The sequence below is a fragment of the Talpa europaea genome (genome assembly GCF_964194135.1).
Source record: "Talpa europaea genome assembly, chromosome: 1".
NCBI lineage: Eukaryota > Metazoa > Chordata > Mammalia > Eulipotyphla > Talpidae > Talpa > Talpa europaea.
This window is the reverse complement of record NC_140073.1, coordinates 131427239-131446764: the sequence shown is the minus strand read 5'-3', so window position 1 is coordinate 131446764 and position 19526 is coordinate 131427239. Positions and strand designations below refer to the sequence as shown.

The following is a 19526-nucleotide window of genomic DNA, read 5'->3' as shown; positions in this document are numbered from 1 at the left end:
AGCAAAAAACACCACAAACAAAATTAAGATACATCACAAACCAGGAAAAAAACATTTGCAACATATATGCAAAGTGTTGCTATTTTGCTACATGAAGACAACCAAATGATATTTATATGCCCTTCATAAAAGAACTAGAAATGGCTAGTAATGTATGGAGAGATATTTAATCACCTAGTAAGCAAATTTAAAACACCAGTTAAATATTTTCTCATTTAATACTGAGTGTTGGTGAGGATAGGAAAATTCCTGGGATTAAGACCTGGCTTTGCCACTTAGAAATTTGTGACTTTGGGTAAGTTAATTCACTTCTCTGGGCCAATATCCTTGTTTGTAAAAAGAGGATTGTTGTGAGATTCAACATTATTTAGTACACAGAAGTGTCAAGAACAACGCCTGGCAGGTGGTAAACACCTGAAAAGTGTTAGTTACTATTAGTCCTTGGACTCTGTCTCTTCATAACTCTGCCTTTTATTTCTGTGGCCTTGTTTTAAAAGTAATGTTATTAATATTTTTTGTTTTACTGTAATATGTGTATAACTATTGGTGTCTGTGTGTACATATGCAATGTATATATTATTAATGCCCAGAAATCACATGTAAAATCAGGTAACTTTTGCTTATTTTCTTGTGGTTTTCTGATAGATTTACTCATGGGGTAGCAATACCTTTGGTCAACTTGGGCATTCTGATTGTCCGACTACAGTTCCTCGTCTTGCAAAGGTACTTTTGTGAACGTGACAATTTATAGCAGCATGTTCCAGAATTCTAAGCTATAATACTTTATATTTCTCAAGTATATGTTTTTAAAAATTAGAAGAATTGTGTATCTGTAGCCTAAATTTGTTTCTATGTACATAAAAAATTTTTTTAGAAAACGTGAAGTCTCTTGTTTTCAGGCTAATTCTTTTTTGATGTATTTATATCTTGTTTTAGCTTCCATTGTTGATTGCATATTCATAGCTTTTGTCTTGTATAAAGTGAAAATGAAAAAAGTTCTTTTAAAACAAATGCCCAGGGACCTCCCTGGTGGCACAGTGGTTGAGCACTGGGTTGCGAAGTTCTGCAGTGCCGGTTCGATCCCCGGCTGCTCCCCGGCCACCGGAGGAGGGTCCCACATGGCGTGCAGACCTCTCCTCCCGCCCGCTGCTCCCCTCAGCAGTGTGCTTCAGTTCTTCTGCCTGCTCTGCTCCCCGCTCTGGCTCTGGTGAATTCTCTCACCCTCCCGCGCTTCTGACTGTACCCAGTGCTTGTATAAATAAATAAAAACAAATCTTAAAAAAAAATAAATAAAAATAAAAAGAGTAGTAGTTGATTTAAAAAAAAATTAAAAAAAATAAAACAAATGCCCACTCTTTGATATCATTTAATTTTGACTTTTGCATAATTTCACTTCAATATTACGTAACTTAAAAAAAAAATCACACATATAGGTATAGTGGTAAAATCTTTTTGTAATCATTTTCTGTAGTGAAGTTAAAAATATAGGTGGTTTATTTATTGTTGTGAATTGGCTTTAGTTTATATAAGTCTGTTGAGACATTGGTAGCTTCTACTCCCTTTGATACAATTTTAGAGCAGTGTTTCTTAACCTTTTTTCTGCCCCAAACCCTTGAGAAAATACTAAGTTCTCATCAATAATATTGACTCCTTATACAAGGTTTGTTTTGAGGTGAGGAAGTGGATGGGAATGTGCTTGGTGCTAGCTTCACAGAATGGAATATGGAACTCATGTATTTGTAAATTGATTCTGATATCTCCCCATCCCAAAACGTGCTCCTTCCACTGAGAGTAATAAAGACTAAAAAGGTTAATGTCTCAATTTCAGGAACAAGATCCAAATATAAGTTACAGTTAATACGTATCCTGTAGAAATGAAATTCTACCTGATGTCTTATTTTGGACAGAAAATATCTTGCTGTTTTTGCAGGTTAACAGTGAAAATGGAGTTTGGAGTGTAGCTGCAGGCCATGATTATTCCCTATTTTTAGTGGATACTGAAGACTTCCAGCCTGGGTTATATTACAGCGGCCGACAGGACCCTACAGAAGGTGACAACCTTCCAGAAAATCACAGTGGTACTAAGAATCCAGTTCTCCTCTCCTGTAGTAAGGTGAACAGGACTTGGATCCTAAGGCCTGAATTTTATAATACATGAGAAATCTTTTTGTTTCTGCTGTAGTTTATATGCCTAACGATTGTTAAGTATTGACTGCTATATTTAAAATTGTAAACTCTTTCCGATTTCCCTTCACTCTTTATCTTTTTCTGCCTTATTTCTCTCCGCAGTACATCTCACCATCTAATACACTATATAATTTGCCTATTTTGTCTGTTGCTTGATCTCCTTAACTATTAAGAGAACAGGGATTTTTGACTCTGTTTGTTACTGTATCCTCACAGTAAATACTTTATCAGTCTTTATGGAATGAATACCCTGTGTAGGAATGTTAAAAAGTACATTTCACAGTGAAGTTTCCTGACTGCATTCATAGAGCTCTGAGAAGTGAATTAGAATAGAAATAGAGTAGATGAATTTTTAACTTAGTGTAGAAAGTAAACATTGCAAGGTCCAGAGATGGGCTCCTGGTGGGCCTGGGACCACCAGCAGTGCTTTTTCCCATCTTCTAGATTTTCATTCGATTCACTTTTTCATTTGTTGATATGAATTTCTTTGCTTCCCTACTTCTCTTGTTTAAAAACTTAAACCAGTGGCCTGTTTCTGGTTTCCTTTCCCCTACTTCACATCCTCACAGTGGTATGCTGCAAGATTAACCTTCAAAGCTAGCATATTCTTGTTCTTACTGAATAACATATTCTTGTTCTTACCAAATAGCATAATCTGTTGACTGTTTTTAATCTTTTGTGTTTGTTTTTTTTGGCTAAGTACATAAGCTGCGAATGTATAGGGACAAAGTCTCTTGCTAAAGGCAACATTGGCTAAGATTTGGCTCTTGACCTATATATAGTCTATTGTTCCAGACATACCAACTGACTTTCTGTAGTTGCTGGCTCTGGCACCACATTCCTCATGAAACGTTCCACACACCAGGTTGATAAAAGGGGTGAGGCTCTAATATGTGTCTCTAGTTGCCACAGAATGTTAACAGTTTCAAGTCTACAACTTGGTTGCTTAGTTTAATAGGGATATATTCAGGCTTCTAGTGCTTTTGTTCATTGGCATCATAAACAAATGATAAAAAGTCCTTTTTAAAGAAAATCCCTTTAAGCTGACCATAGAACTGAGGCATACAGCAAAGGGGCGGGGGGGGGGGGGCAAAACCGAGAGGAATGAACACAAGGGGATATGGTAGCAGAACTATGGGGACTGCAATGATATAAGAAAAAAAGAGTTTATGCTGTACTTTTAAGAGATAGCTAGTGCCTTCATATTTTGATATGCAGTATAGCAGTCCTCTCTGCCTTATTTATCCTATTACATGCAAAAAAGAAGTCCTGAGACCTGTGTCTGTCACTGGGGTCTCTTTATATGTAGAGTTTCCATCTGTGGTTCTGTTATAGGGCAACCCCGATATTAAACGGGTTCCTGGCTGTGGGTCCTCACCCGCGCGCTTTAAAGGGACTTATGAATACTCCACTACAGACACACGCAAAAGGGTTAATAAAAGGTTTATTTACAAGAGAAAAAGAAATAAGGAAAATGTACAACTCAGGGAGAAAATAGGGAAATAAAGTCTTTAATGCGTCCTACCCGATCTGACGACCTGGAAACCCAAAGTCACTCTCAGAGCTGGCTGGACGCTGCGAGCTGGCTGAGAGCCCAAAAATGGAGAGCCCCCAAAGCCCACGTGTCTGCCTTTTGTATCCACCTGGCTGCTTAACCCCACCCTCAGGTCCCAGCCACCTTCCCTTTGGTGGTGATGGGATTTGGAGTTCCCAGTGTCTTTGGCTTTGACCTGGGGTGGGGGTGGAGTCCACAAAGCCTATATGGAATTTGCTTTGGGACATCCTTTTCCCCCTAACAGTTCCGAACACTTTTAATGTAAAAATAATAGGTATTGTGGCAATACATAAAAGTATGGCTGTATTAGTTTTTATGTGTATGTGCGTGTACGTGTGTGTGTGTGTAGAGGGAGAGATCGATCTAGATGTACATATATAACAATGATGTACTGGTAAACCAATTCTAAAACAAAACAAAAACGCTTCCCTGTAATGTTTGCCAGTTTCTTGATAATTTTACTATTTCCAGTTTCAAGCTACCGATGGTTTAATATATAACTTGCAAAATTCCTGAGCACTCACCATTTGGTTCTCATTAACTGATACAAGCCAGTTTCAGTGTCTAACTCGTTACTAACAAATTATATACTATCTTTAATCTTTTTCATCGTCTGTTTCAGCTTGGATATATAAGCAGAGTGGCTGCAGGAAAAGACAGCTATCTAGCCTTGGTGGACAAAAACATTATGGGATATATTGCCAGTCTCCATGAGTTGGCTACCACAGAAAGACGGTTCTATTCAAAACTAAGTGATATCAAATCTCAGATTCTCAGGCCTCTTCTCAGTTTAGGTAGGTCCTTACCTACAAGATAAAACAAAGTTCTTGTTTTGTCTGTTCTTCTTACCTATATGACAAATAAATCTTGAATTATGGTTTACCTCTTTTTTTGCTTTCTCTTCTGTTTGTCCAAAGGCAGTCAATATCTTGCAAACTATCTCCACTTTATCAATAGCCCAGCAGTCCCTGTTCCACCATACCACTCCCAGAGCTCTTTTTATTTGTGGAGGTAGAAATTGGAGCTTTCAGAATATTTGTGACAGAGAGGCAGAAACAACTTTGGGAAAGTTGATGCTCAGAACTATATTTCTGACCAATACTTCTAGCCCCTCTAGTCCTCATATTTATTACATGCCCTGAAGTTTTCATTTCCTTTGATCTAATTTTTAGAATTATATCAAGTAGAGATTGTTTGGATTTACAAGTAGCCTCTTAAAATTGTTGCTGAAATCCAGGTAAGGGTTTTAACCCACAATTGGCATGAGTTGATTAAACTGATTGCTTTTTCTTTTTTTTTTTAACCTTTACTCAGCGACAAAGAGATATTGAAGGTAAGGCAGTAATAAACAGAAAGTGGGTCAGTAGTCCTAGAGAGAATCTATTGTCTGGGGTCTCTAGGAGATTAGAATGGAATATAGAATAGACTGAAGGAAGGGTCTATTGAAGATCAGTTTCTTCTATTTCAGTTTTTCTAGGTTTGGCCTTGCATTCAGAGCATGGAGAGGAAGAGGTTTGGTTTGGTTTTGTTTTGTTTCCTTTTCCTCTGTGTGGGGGCCTAAAATTCAGACCAGCACCTGGTTCTTAAATTCTGCCATGTTTACTATGTCAATTTTGCCACATTACAATGACATTTGGCTTGTGTGACTCAGCTCATTGTTTTTAATGGGAGAACATTTACTTTCCAATCAATTTAGTCTTTCTGAATATAATCCCTATGTAAATTGGAGGTTATCTGCATTTGTTTTTGTTTTTAATGTTTTGTTTGGTTTTTGTGTTAGGGCATTAACCAAAACATTGTTTTGCCTTTTTTAAATGCAAATTACCTGTTCTATAAATTCCCCTCCAGTGTGTGGGCCCAGCATGCTAAGTCTTTGGCTAGGGGAAGGGGAAGGGAGGGATCCAAACTGGAAGCTTTCTGAATTGTTCTAAAAGGAAGCTGATATCTACCTTTTTCCTGTTCTGATTCCTGATTTCTATGTTAGTCCAATAGACCTTACCCTCATTGCTTGGAGACAAGTCCAAGAAATGAGAAACACTGACCTAGAATAAAGCAGATAGTTTCCCAGTGCACTCTATTAAGTTCAGAGCAAACTTGGCCATGATTTTTGGCTTGCCCTCCCTGCACTGAGGGTTGGGCTTGCCCAAGAGGGGAAAGGACAAAAGTCAGTACAAAAGTTGAAAATGTTAACTGGGATATAACTATAGAAATGAGTTTAATTCTTGGCTGTTGATAACCAGTTGTGTGAAATTAGATAATTCACTTCCCTTCTTCTGCCTCCAAATTATGTATCCTCAGAGTGAGAGGACAGTTGGATTAGCTAATTGGTTCTCAAATTTGTTGGATCTTCCGAATCACCTGGAACACTTTTCTTTTCAGTATATCGATCCTGGGACCTACTAATCCTAGTCAGACTGACCAGACTGAGACAGAATCTATAGGGTCTCCGTGAACGTATCTGATAAGTTCTCAAATGTGTAGATTCTGTGACCTTTGAAGTTGTTTGCTTTAATTTAACACTATTTGGGTTCCATACTTGAGATTACTTCTCAGGAATTCTTAGTTGTTCAAATAGTTATACGTTATTCAAGTAGTAAGTCATGACTTATCATCTTCATCTTCATTTTTCTACAGAGAATTTGGGCTCTGCAAGTACAGTCCAGCTGTTGCAGGAGGTGGCAAGCCGATTCAGCAAGTTGTGTTACCTAATTGGTCAGCATGGAGCCTCACTGAGCAGCTTCCTTCACGGGATAAAGGAAGCCAGGAATTTGGTCATACTGAAGCATGCAAGCCTCTTCTTGGATAGTTACACAGAGCAAGTATCCAGTCCCGTGTCATGTTCAATCTCTGCAGGGTTATTCTGCCAAGGAGAACAGCTCCTTAATCAGAGGAGACTAGATTAGGGAGAGTGATATAAGGTAATAGAAATTGCAAAGCAGTATTTTAATCTTAAGCCAACTCTAGTTCTGCATTGCTAAAACTTTAGTTTTTCTAAGGGGAAAAAAGGTTTAAATATAAAAAATTCTCATATTCTATATCGTAGCAGCATGATTGATAGTATACTTACATGAAATGTACTATAGTTAATATGGTTCTTTGGAGAACTATTTTGTTTAAATAAATCATACTAAATTTGAGGAAATAAGTAAGACTAATGGTTCATTGTAAATATGGAGCCGATTCAAAAATGAAACTATCTGAAAAATAAAAATGTTTCTTCCTTCATAAAATTTAGGATAGTTATACAACATTGTTTTATTTTTTTTCAAGTAAAGATATTCAAATTACATTTTAAATATTCTCACTGATTCTTAATTTGTATTTTGACATGATGTGATGCATAATTTGTGTTACTTTAATGGACTCAGTTATGCTATTGATCTGCATTTTCCTTACTTAACTTCATACCTCATCCATCTCACAAGTGATGACTGAGCACTCACTAAATGCCAGGCACTGAGTGCCACTCCAAATCCATAGCAACACAGCTTGGAGCCTTTGAAAAGCACCAGCCTTAAGGACTTCATGTTCTGTCAGTGTTGCATTTAGGTTATTTATAACATAGGTAATGTGTGTTTATTATCGAAAGCTATGCAAATAAAGACAATCAAAAAGCTAAAGTTACCCACAATCCTCCCACTAGAAGTAATCTGTTAATAACTGTGATCCTTTTCCCTTCAGAGTTTTACATATGTGTGCAGATAAATGTATATGATTTTGATTCTAAGCAAAATTGAATGTATTTGAAGCTATTGTTGAAAGAAAATACCTTGGTCAGAGTGTCTTCACTCTTCATCTTTAGGTTTGGCCCACGAATAAAACATAAGTTGATATACCAATTTACTTTTTTAAAACTACATTTATGTGAAAGTTTCAGCTTTTACTAGAATAGCTTTCCTTGACTTGTAATTATCTCCTGATCTGTTTCACTTTTTTTCCCTCTAATTCTTGAGGACTTATGCTCAAAAGTGCTTGTATTTTGATACATTGAGCAATTTATTAGCATTATAATTTATTTATATAAATAGGCCAAGTAAAAAATCCTAGTTATTTATGTATTTAAAAATAGGCTTAATTGTGATAAGTCATATAATTTACCATCTTTTTTTTTTTAATATTTATTTATTTATAGAACAACTGGGGTGTAGGCCAGAGGTGTGGGGAGTGAGCACATTCACCAGTGACAGAGTGGGGAGCAGAGCAGGCAGATCTACTGAAATACACTGCTGATGCAAACAGTGGGCAAGATAGGAGAAGGCTGCTGTACCATATGTGGGTTAGCTCCCTGATTGGGGATTGAACTCATGCCTCAGTGGCTGACGATAGCTTGATAGCGCTGAAACTTTTTAACCCCCTACACCACTAGGGAGGCCGTAACGTACCATCTTAACAATTTATAAGTGGCTAATACCTTAGGCTGTTTTAAATAGGAATTTGTTGGGTCTCCCCGGTGGCACAGCGGTTGAACGCTGGGTTGTGAAGCTGCCCGCAGCCTCTGCTGCGCCGGTTCGATCCCCGGCTGCTCCCCGACCACCAGAGGAGGGTCCCACATGGCGTGCTGACCTCTCCTGCCGCCCGCTGCTCCCCTCAGCAGCGGTACTTCAGTGTACTTCAGTCTTTCTGCCTGCCCTGCCCCTGCTCTGGCTCTGGTGAAGTCTCTCACCCTCCCGCGCTTCTGACTGTACCCAGTGCTTATATGTATAAATAAATAATAAATAAATAAAGCTTGCTTCTTCAAAAAAAAAAAATAAATAGGAATTTGTCTTTTCTCTCAAAGTCAGTTGATACCCTTTGTCATGCCAGGAGTATGGAAGAAAAATATATGGTTCAAAGTGGTATATCAGTACTTAACCATTCTAACACTGTCTTGCACAAGTTCTTTAAACATATTTTCTACCTTTTCTATTGGTCATTTAATTTAATTAATTGGAAAGCCTAAAATGAAAATTTTCATTAATAACCCAGCAATTTGAATCATATTTTCTCAAGTTTGTAAAGTTACCAAATAAAATCTACCAAGTAAGTTCTAGTATCCTTTGCATACCTTAAGGTGTTTTTAAAATTTCCTATTAAGTCAACATCTTTACTAAGTGACATTTTACTCTGTTGTGATTATAGCTTAATCTTCCCTTCTCTGCAGTCCTTTACAGTTCATGAATGTTGACATCACAAAAGTTCTGAAATTCATTAGTGAGACACCAGAAATATCTGTTCCAGATGCTGTTTGAAAATTCTGAAGAACTAATTTACATTTTAACACTAATGTACTTGTGTTTTCTTTTTTTGCTCAAGGTATTGCACATCTATTACAAATTTCCTGGTTATGGGAGGATTCCAGCTTCTTGCTAAGCCTGCCATGTAAGCAAATGCATTCTCAACAGTGATCATTCTAATAACCAAAGATCATGTGTTATAATCCTGTGTATTTTTGAGTGCCTAGGAAAAGCCTAAATTCAGTCATTTTGCTGAACAAATCAATAGGTAGACTTTTACTAACTGTCTTATAAAGGACAGATAATAGTAACCTCTGATTATCATTGGAAGTAGTATGGTGTTGCAAAAGGCACAGCATCTGTGTCCTTTAATGCTCCCATTATTATCCCTGATATTCTGGAGAACTCTCTTCACTTCAATGAACTTTACTTTTTTTTATCTGTAAAATGGGAATTTTCTCTCCTTGATTATGAGGAATAAATAACATAGGCACTGATACACAGAAAGGTGCAAAGTGTTGTGCAAATTTAGAATTTTGTGTATTTAGCTTCTAATAAGGAAAAAAGCCCCTTATATGAGCTTAATCTTTCTGAACTGTGTAGTTTCTTGACAATTGTTGACCTAACAACAAAAGCAGACTTTAAAAATTCAGTTATGTTTTTATTAGAAAGTATTTTAAATATGTACCCATGACCCAGATCTACCAAACACTGTGTTTTGCCATGTTTGTTTTTGATCATATATCCGAATAGAGAAATGACATCCTTATCTCCTTTCTGGTTTTAAAGGAAATGCTTTTAAATATTTAACCATAAAAGATGATTGCCTTAGGTGTTTGATAAATATAATTTATAAAATTAAAAATCTCCCTTCTCTTCCTAAAAGCTGAGGAGGAACTGATTTTATTGTTGATATTATTGAGTTCCCAAGATACTATGTATGTTAGTTTTTTTTAATACATTGCTTGATTCAGTTTCTAATATTTAAGATGTTTGCATCTACATGAATATGAGATTTTCCTTTCCTTCTGAATTTGCCCATTTTTGGTAACAGAATTGAATTAGCATTGTAAAGTAAATTGAGCAACTTTCTACTTTCTGTAGTAGTTTGTATAAGATAAGTATTATCTGTACTTTGAAGACTTAGTAAAATTCATGTATAAAATGTGTGGACTTCATGGGGGCATTTTTTTGTGGGGAGTTTTAAAAATTGCTTTAGTTTCTTTAATAAAAAGTTCTGTTCAGGTCTTTATTTCTTCTTACAGATTTTATTATTTAAATTTTTCTGAAAAGTAATTCATTGCGTTCCTATTTCAAATTTATTATCATAATATTTCCTACCTTTCTCTTAAAATGTTTTCACTTCTATAATAACTGTAGTTTTATCCCTTATTTTCCACTCTTGTTAATCTGTTCATCTCTTCCAACTTCATTAGTTTAACACTTAATTGGTTAAATTTTCAATCTTTTTATTTTTTGAATCACCTAAGGCTATACATTTCTAATTATTGCTCTAGCTATATCTAAAAGTTTTCAGGGCCTCCTCCGTGGCGCAGTGGTTGAGCGCTGGGTTGCAATGCTGCCCGCGGCCTCTGAGGCGCTGGTTCGATCCCCGGCTGCTCCCCGGCCACCAGAGGAGGGTCTCACATGGCGCGCAGACCTCTCCTGCCTCCCGCTGCTCCCCTCAGCAGTGTACTTTGGTCCTTCTGCCTGCTCTGCTCCCCACTCTGGCTCTGGTGAATTCTTTCACCCTCCTGCGCTTCTGACTGTACCCAGTGCATGTATAAACAAAACAAACAAATAAATAAATAAATAAAAACATGCCTCTATTTAAAAAAAAAAAAATAAATAAAAGTTTTCATAGTTTGCTTTTATAGTCATTCAGTTCTAAATGTCTAGTTTCCATCAAGATTTCATCTTGGCTGGTCATGTGGTTATTCATTTCCACAGTATAGAGTTTGGCCTTGTTTTTATTTTTTTATGTCAGAACAAAGGTTGTTATAGTTTAACTTTATGTACGAATTTTAAAATCCTTGATTTTGCTATTTTGTTGAATGATAGGATGACAATTTTAGTTTGCTTTCAGCCTTTCTTCATTGTATTGTAATGTTTTTGTATATTCCTTCTAAGCAGCAAATGGTGGATGGACTTTGTTGCTTTTTCAGTCTGAGAGCTTCTGATTTTTAGCTAACAAGCTTACATTTATTAGAATTTCTGAGTCTGCCTTTATTATAGATCTGTATTTGTAATCATTAAAATTTATTTAACCATGGGTATTGGTGAAATGCTGAACATTGGCCTAAGAAAATAGAAATGATTGCAGCCAAACCCATAATTAAATGAAGCAGAAAAGCTGGATAGTTATTTTTGCAAACAGTAGTGATGAAGAAAAGTAAATTGAATTACAGGAGGATGTAAGAATAGAGGGAAACTGGCATTTAAATGGAGAGGCTTCTGGACTTCTTGAAGGACCATGGCAGCTGCCTGCTGCCTTGTTATGTTTTTGTTTTTCTCTTGTATATCCCCATTCAATCTTGCCAAAATCAGACAGACAGAAAGCGTGAGGAAACCTTTTTTTGCATCTATAGTGGAGACCTTGGCCACAGACACCTTGGCAGCAGATATTAAGTTTGGAATTAGTCATTTCCCCAGTGTTGGTTAAAGGACCCTACCTTTTGGGTTAATAACCATAGTTAACTATGAATCTGGGGTTAATTAAATAGCTAAAGGAGTAATAATAGCTTTGAACTTTAATTTACAAAATCAGTATTTAAAATTTTTTAGAGAACAGTTTAAGAACTTCTAGAACATAGCTAGTGAACCTAGGTAGCAGTTATTGGTTTTGCTGTCAAGCTGGTTTATCAGCTCAAGCTGTCAGCTGGTTTATTCCTTAGCTACTCACCTCAGGCTAGCCTGGTGGTTTAATTATGTAGAGGTGTGTGGGTGTGTTAAAATATACATAACATCATTTTAAAACCATGCCTAAGTATAGAGTCCTGTGGCATCAAGTATATTGATGTTATATAAACCATCACTGCTATCTGTCTATACACAAAACTTTTTTATCATTCCCAGCAAAAACTTTGTACCCATTTACAACTTCACCTTCTCTCTGACCAGCACCTGGGAACTTCTACTTCTTTTCTTTGAATTTGTCTCTTCCAGGTACCTCATATTGGTAAAATCATACTGTATTTATCCTGTTTCTTGTGCCTTATTTCCCTAAGCATAATGTTTTCAAAGTCCATTTGTGTTGTACTATACACCAAAATTTCATTCCATTTGTGGATAAATAATATTCTGTCGTATGTTTGTGTATCTGTTTTGTTTATCCATTCATCTGTTGATGGACAGTTGGGTTTTTTCTATTTTTATTATATTTTTTGAGTAACAAGTACTACCTTAATCATTTAAATAAAGCTGAATGTTGCTATTATTAGATGAAAATCACCCAGGGAAGATAAGCTAAACAGTCTGTCTAGTTCAGATTTCCTAATAGTACATACGAGCCACTTTTCTGAAAGTATGTAGGCAAGGGCATGAGTGAGTCTTGAAAAGTAATACGTCTCACAAGCATTGGAACATTTCTGGTCTAGTACTGGACATTCAGGAGAAATATGGTCAGAGGGGGTTTGTGTTCACCATAAACTACCTCCTCTCGGGAGCAGGTCAAAGCAGAACACCTCTGCAGGGTTGAAGGTGAGCCCTCAACTGACATCATTAGAGCATGAAGGAAGAAGGAGGACCATATAAATAAAAATCTGGGCCATGCTGCCCAGCGTACTCTCTCAGATCTCTGAATTGCATTATAAACAATCCACTTTGTGTCATTGTACTTTTGTGTTCCTTGAAGTTCTACATATTTTTCCTCTTTCCAAGACAATATTCATAATTTCCAGATTAAACATCTCTATTCCATAACTATCTAAAGAATTATAAAAGGACTCATTGTTAGTTGATAGAGTGTGACATAGTTTTATTTGAGATCTTATAGGTAGGAGTTGTAGTGTAACGCCTGTAATGCACTCCAACTAATGCCTAGCACATGATCGTTGCTAATTAAGTAGCAGATAATTGCTACTATTTTATTATACCAACTCTTATTTTAAACCTTTTAAGAATTTTGATCTAGTGAACATAGTTTCAGTGAGTTCTCAGTAGCATTAACAATTGCAAAGAAATGTAATAGTGAAACTATATAAATATGAATATGAAACTGAATGTTGGCTTTAGTTTGAAGTGCTTTTGAAGATCTTGACATTGAAATCTTCATATATAATTTGCTTTGCTGTTTCCTGTTAATTGCAGGTTGTGCAGCTATTTTATTTTTCTCCTATAATAAACTTTCATTAGGCAATCAACAATTGAAGGAAAAATATCTAAGTATTTTAATATTCTTTGCCAATTCTTTTGGAGCAAAGGGCTTTATTTTTCCTATAGCATTTCTGTTTAGTACAACTGATGAGAGCAATGTGTTACCACCTTTTCTTGTTGTGACAATTGGCTTTGAAATTAACAGCTTATGTTGTCACCTGGTTTCTGATTACTCCCTGTGAGATGCATGATTCATTTCCTTCAGCATTAGGCATGAGTGTGTGATCTTTCATGGAGTTCCAATTGCTACTATTTGCTTCTTTTCATATTCAAAAAGTCCCATTGTATAGATGCTTTTAATTATATCTAACTCTTTTCATTGTATTTATCTTCCACTCTTATAGCCCCTAAAAATAGGTATAATCTGGTTAAATTTTTCTGTTCAATATCATGTGTTTGTCAATTCCTAAATGATTAACTGAACCTCTGTTTTTCTCTATCTCCAGTGATTTCCTAAATAAAAACCAGGAACTGTTGCAAGATTTATCAGAAATGAATGAGGAAAACACACAGTTGATGGAAATACTGAATACCTTGTTTTTCTTGCCAATCAGACGACTTCATAATTATGCAAAAGTTTTGTTAAAGCTTGCTACTTGTTTTGAAGTGGTAAGCACCCATGTATACCCTCCTTTGGACACTTGGGAATCTGAGGTTCACAGTTGTTTGTTTGAATTATGCCATCACAAGATCTAAAACCCCACTAATTTAATATTTGTCTAGTTAAATTTCTTGAAATATGTGTCTAGTTCAATTTCTTTTTCTTTAGAGAAATGAAAGAAGAAGGTATGACTGTAGGTAAATTAGTTTTCTTTGGTATGGAAATAGCTTCCACTGAGGACCTTATCAAGATTAATTATATTCATTTTATGAAACTGTGTCTAAAATTGAGACCTAGCTATGAGGGCTACTCATTCAGTAGTTGTTAAAGTTTATTGAGTACATACTAAGTATCTTTAAAACCCTGGCTTTCTGTACAAGGACATACACCTGTGAGGCAGTGCTATCACACCACCTGGCCTGGGCTTGTGATCACTGGTGCCAGGTGTTTGGGTCACCTTAGCATGTGCTATGAGAAATCACCACATTCAATTTTTCAAAGGTTGGCTAGTCTACTTTCTTGTAGAGTCCTAGAAATTAGGTAGAGTCCTAGAAAATTACCACTGCTCTAGGATCTGAATGCATTTTAAACATAGTCCTGAGGCTAACCTTTGAAATTATACTGAAATGTATAGTTTCGTTTTGTTTCCACACTGAAGGGTCCCTTACAGTTTAGAATCTTTTTAATCTTGGGATCTAGCGCCTCATCTGGTCACATTTCAGTCTCCATAGTAGCCCAAGAACTGATGTGGGCTTTCTGCATTTGGTTCCTCTGTGGCCTTGTGGTTTTTTTTCTTTACTTTCAATTTTGACAAATTGATACACTTTTAGCTACCAAACAACCCACTGAGATGCAGATTTCATCTCAAAATGTCCTCAATCAAAAATCTTCCCGTCTAGATCAGCTTGGAATTATCTATTATTGTACTACTTTCAATCTCACAGGCCCAACGCTATGTAAAAACATCCATATTCATTTAATTTGGCATTCAGGACCCTTCACAATCTGATACTCCTTTTTGTACTTATCTTGTACTCCATATCCTACAAGTTAGTTCAGATTCCTGGCATGTAGCACTCAAAAGCCTTTCTAGTTCCTTCCTGCAATACCTCTTCATCTATATTCATTATGGGAAATCTACATTTTTATTAGGTGTGGAAGTAAAGATGAATGGCTCCTTCGTAAGAATTAAGTCAGTGGCACCAAACTGTACTTAAACAGTCTGTATTCCTTGCTGCCATGCACTTGGTGGTTTCACTTAAAAATATTCTTGATGAAGCAGTAAAAATTATTACTTTTATTTAACTTCAACCATTGAGGATATATCTTTTTAATATTGTGTGTGATGAAATGGCAAGTACTGATAGAGCAGCTTTGTTGCATACTGAAGGATGGCAGTCTCTCAAGGAAAAGTGGGGCATTTGAGTTGAGACCTGCTGCTTTTTTCTTTAACTAGAAAGAGGAATTGCCAGATAAACTATGATTATTCAGAGTTGATTACTTGGCAGATATTTTCTCAAAAATAAGCAAATGAGCCTGTCTCTTCAAAAACAACTTATAGTATTTATTGACAATGATAGACTATGAACTTTCAAGGAAAAATTAGAATGTGGGAAGTGTATTTATTACAGTGATCTTGACAGTTTCCCAATACTTAGACTTTGATGACATTGGTTATGTTAATATTACTAGCATGTGACTTTATAGCAAATGTCTCAATATCTGAAAGATCTGCATAATTCAGTAAACCAGTATTTTCCAAATTTCTAAGCATATGTTACAAAAACATGCATAGATAAAGATATAGTCTGTTTAAGATAGAGCTGTGGATTTTAATTAACAAAGTATAGTAAGTTTGATGGATGTAACTTCATTCTACATTTGAACTATTCTTTAAGAAACTGCCACTTAACAAGTTTAATACAATATCAAAGGGGAGTATCCACAATTATTTGAAATGGCTGTTAAAATGCTCCTCCCTTTTCCAATTATATAAAGCAAAATTTTCTTCATATATTTCAACCATTTAACATACAATGTCAGAGTGAATGCAATAGCAGATAAGAAATTCCAGCTATCCTCTTTTAAACTGGGATAATAGAGATTAGAATAATTGTAGAACAATGTCACTTTCACACTAAGCAATGTTTTTTATTTTGTAAAATATTGTTATTGTTCATTAAAATGTTATTGTATTTGAAACAAATACTTTTTTTGTTTTCAATTTTCCTATGTGGTAAATTTCAATAGATATACTCTACCTAAGCAAAATAGCAGTATCCTAAGACCAAAACATTTGAGAACTCCTGTCCTATGCTGAGTTTTTTCCTACCCTCCTCACTGATAACTGCTAGTATTTATTTCTGTCTTCCTTGGGTTATTTCCCTATTTCATATGTATCTGTATGTAGTGGAATTTTACGGAACCAATCTCCTTTGCTCAACTCCATTTAGTGTGTCATGTCTGTTCATAGGCTGAGTTTTATCCCTAAATTTAATAGTACATATCTAACCACACTGGGGCTATGGATTCTGGACAATTGTTTTATTTTCTTTTCCTCCCTTTAATTATTGGTCTCTAGACATCTCCAGAATACCAGAGACTACAGGATTCCAGTTCTTGTTATGAGTCTCTTGCTCTCCATCTCGGCAGGAAAAGGAAAGAAGCAGAGTACACACTGGGCTTCTGGAAGACGTTTCCTGGGAAAATGACGGTAAACCATGCCAGCTGACATTACCCCAGCAAATAGCAGGCGTATCCATACAAGCTGTCTTGATTTTCCCTGTTCCTTACTTGTTTGTGGTGGTAGTGCTATAATGTTTAATGACCCTTTTTAGCTAAGGGTGCCCTACATCTCACAACCATGGCTTTGTATTTGTTTTTAATTCCAGGATTCCTTGAGGAAGCCAGAGCGTCGATTGCTGTGTGAGAGCAGTAACCGAGCCCTGTCCCTGCAGCATGCTGGGAGGTTTTCTGTGAATTGGTTCATCCTTTTTAATGATGCCCTTGTCCATGCCCAGGTAGGCCAGACTTGTACCTTAAAAGCCCTGGGACTTGGTCCTGTACATATTTAATTGTACCATTAGTTTGTGTTTTTTAAAAAAAGCTCTTATGATTTGCTCTAACTATTGAATAAAAGAGAATATTTAGCTTTCATTTGTGGTATGGGCCAGGCTTGAGGGAGTTTTTTAGTTTGCAGCCTGAATGGGTCCTTGCAGCAAAGATGGTGAGGCCACTGACATTAGCTGTTTATGGGGACTGTGGCAGAGATGGTGGCACATACAAGGACTTGACCATTTGAAGGGGGCTATGCAGTGGAGACGCTAGGGCTACATGGGCTTTCTCAGATGTATCTTGATGTTTTCTGTTTCAGTTCTCCACACACCATGTTTTCCCATTGGCCACTCTATGGGCAGAGCCACTTTCTGAAGAAGCCGGTGGTGTGTAAGTGTGCCTCCCACCCCACACCAGCTCTTCCCCTCTGCTTCCCAGATTATTTCCTTAAACATGAAAAACTGCTCAGGTCTCCCCATTCTGCATGATGAGACTCATCTCCTCGGCACATAGATAGTAAAATGGCCAGCTGTGAAGATCATGACATGATAGGAGGTGGGGGAAGGGCCTCTCTCCTTTCTAACATCCCCATTTTGAACACATTTACACTTAAGTGAGTGCTCCTTTAGAAATGATCAAGTCGCTTTTCATGTTTGAGGACTGATATAGTAATGACAGCTTGTCACACCTGCTGGTATTTCCCTATGAATGTTTTAGGAATGGCTTAAAGATAACTACACCTGAGGAACAGTTCACTCTCATTTCATCAACACCCCAGGAAAAGGTTAGTATACTAAGTTATTTTCTTTCAATCTTTGTCCTGGTTATTCCTGTAGCTTGCGGTAGTAAGAAGAAATAAAAATTACTGTTTAGCAAATGATTATGTTTGAAAAATCATTAAAAACAAAGACTTGATTATTTTATTTTATTTTGTTGTGACTTAATTCTAGAACAGTGAATTCCTAGAGCCAGTCATCATTACTTAAGAAAAGCATTAGGATGTTTATAGCAGCACTATTTATAATAGCTAAGCTATGGAAACAACCCAAATGCCCAAAAATGGATGACTGGATCAAGAAGATACACATACACCATGGAATATTACTCAGCATTCAAAAAAGATAAACACATGCAATTTGCAGCAACATGGATGGCACTGGAAGGGATCATGCTCAGTGAAATAAGCCAGAAAGAAAAAGAAAAATACCGGATGGTCTCACTCATAGCAGGAATCTAGAAAACTTAAATAAGGGACCAGGAAAAAGAATAACTATAAAAAAGAAAATAACAAAATCAACAAATAACTATGAACAAGAGACACTCTATGGGGGGCTAGGGGGCGGGAAAAGGGGGGCTTGGGGTAAAAATAAGGGGGTTATAATTGTATGGGGAATATAAAAATAAAATTTAAATTAAAAAAAAAGAAAAGAAAAGCATTAGGAGACAAAAATTATTCTTGCCACGGAAAACTAGCAGGAATTAAAGCAATGCTACACTGTTGCCCACTGGCATTTGCTTTTTGCTTTTAGACTTATTGACTTTTGCTTTTTGCTCTTAGACTAAGTGGCTAAGGGCTATCAGCCAAGCTGTGGATCAGGCTTTGAGGGGAACATCTGACCTTCCACCTTATGGAAGTGGCAGCAGTATTCAGAGGCAGGAGCCACCCATTTCTCGCAGTGCCAAGTACACTTTCTATAAGGATCCTCGCCTAAAGGATGCAACTTATGATGGACGCTGGCTTTCAGGGAAGCCTCATGGCAGGTGAAAATGTTTAAAATTTATGCCTGGGATGAGGGTGATAGTCTGGTTACTGAAGAAATGTTGATTATCTGAAATACTTCATTAATTGACCAATATTATTCTTTGTTTATGCATTCCAGAGGGGTTTTGAAGTGGCCAGATAGAAAGATGTATTCTGGCATGTTCAGGAATGGCTTGGAAGATGGGTAAGAAAATTGTGTAAAACATGAGGGTAAATTCAGCTTCAATCACAAATCATGTTATTTTGTGCTTAAAGTTATTTTTAGTGACAATTAGTAGATTGTTGTTTTATAGAAATGTATGCAGTATACTAGGGCTCATTATAATGCAGATGTGTGAACATGAGAGAGAAATCTGGGATGCAACCTTGATTTACCTAGAGCAAATAATATACCTTGATAGGCTTGTGAAATTTTGATGAAGTAATTTACTGTATAAAAAAGATTTTATGTAAATTAGGTAGGTGATTTTTTTTTTTTAATGTATGTGATAATTCAATTTTTATCTCTGTTAGGCTTTTGAAGGAATTTTAGAATAAGTAGAGACTTAGTTAATCTGATTTACCCCCATTATTATACAAATGAGGGTATCTGGACTTACTCAAGGTGATATGGCCAATTAGTGACAGAGAGTAATAGGACCAGGTTTTCTGTTTTCCATTGGACTTGTGATAAAATATCTAATCTCTTTTAGTGGAGATTGTGTCACTCCTCTAAAGCTTGTGAAATGGCTTAGATAATAGAGCTTAAACTAAGGTCCCACTTATCCCTTTTCTGCTAGA

General features: G+C 36.4%; 1 protein-coding gene across 2 annotated transcripts in view; it reads left to right on the top strand.

The window, feature by feature from the left end:
• The window catches only part of ALS2 (alsin Rho guanine nucleotide exchange factor ALS2), a gene marked incomplete at both ends in the record, with an annotated part of 57194 nt that overhangs the window by 11457 nt on the left and 26211 nt on the right, over positions 1-19526 (top strand). For both annotated transcript variants that reach the window (XM_084245027.1, XM_084245026.1), the window contains 12 exons: positions 646-723; positions 1931-2113; positions 4365-4536; positions 6377-6575; positions 9035-9100; positions 13776-13938; positions 16512-16643; positions 16822-16950; positions 17304-17374; positions 17702-17768; positions 18543-18745; positions 18865-18930. In XM_084245027.1, the coding sequence (XP_084101153.1) occupies positions 646-723; positions 1931-2113; positions 4365-4536; positions 6377-6575; positions 9035-9100; positions 13776-13938; positions 16512-16643; positions 16822-16950; positions 17304-17374; positions 17702-17768; positions 18543-18745; positions 18865-18930 (1529 nt within the window). The remainder of the gene's footprint in view (positions 1-645; positions 724-1930; positions 2114-4364; positions 4537-6376; positions 6576-9034; positions 9101-13775; positions 13939-16511; positions 16644-16821; positions 16951-17303; positions 17375-17701; positions 17769-18542; positions 18746-18864; positions 18931-19526) is intronic.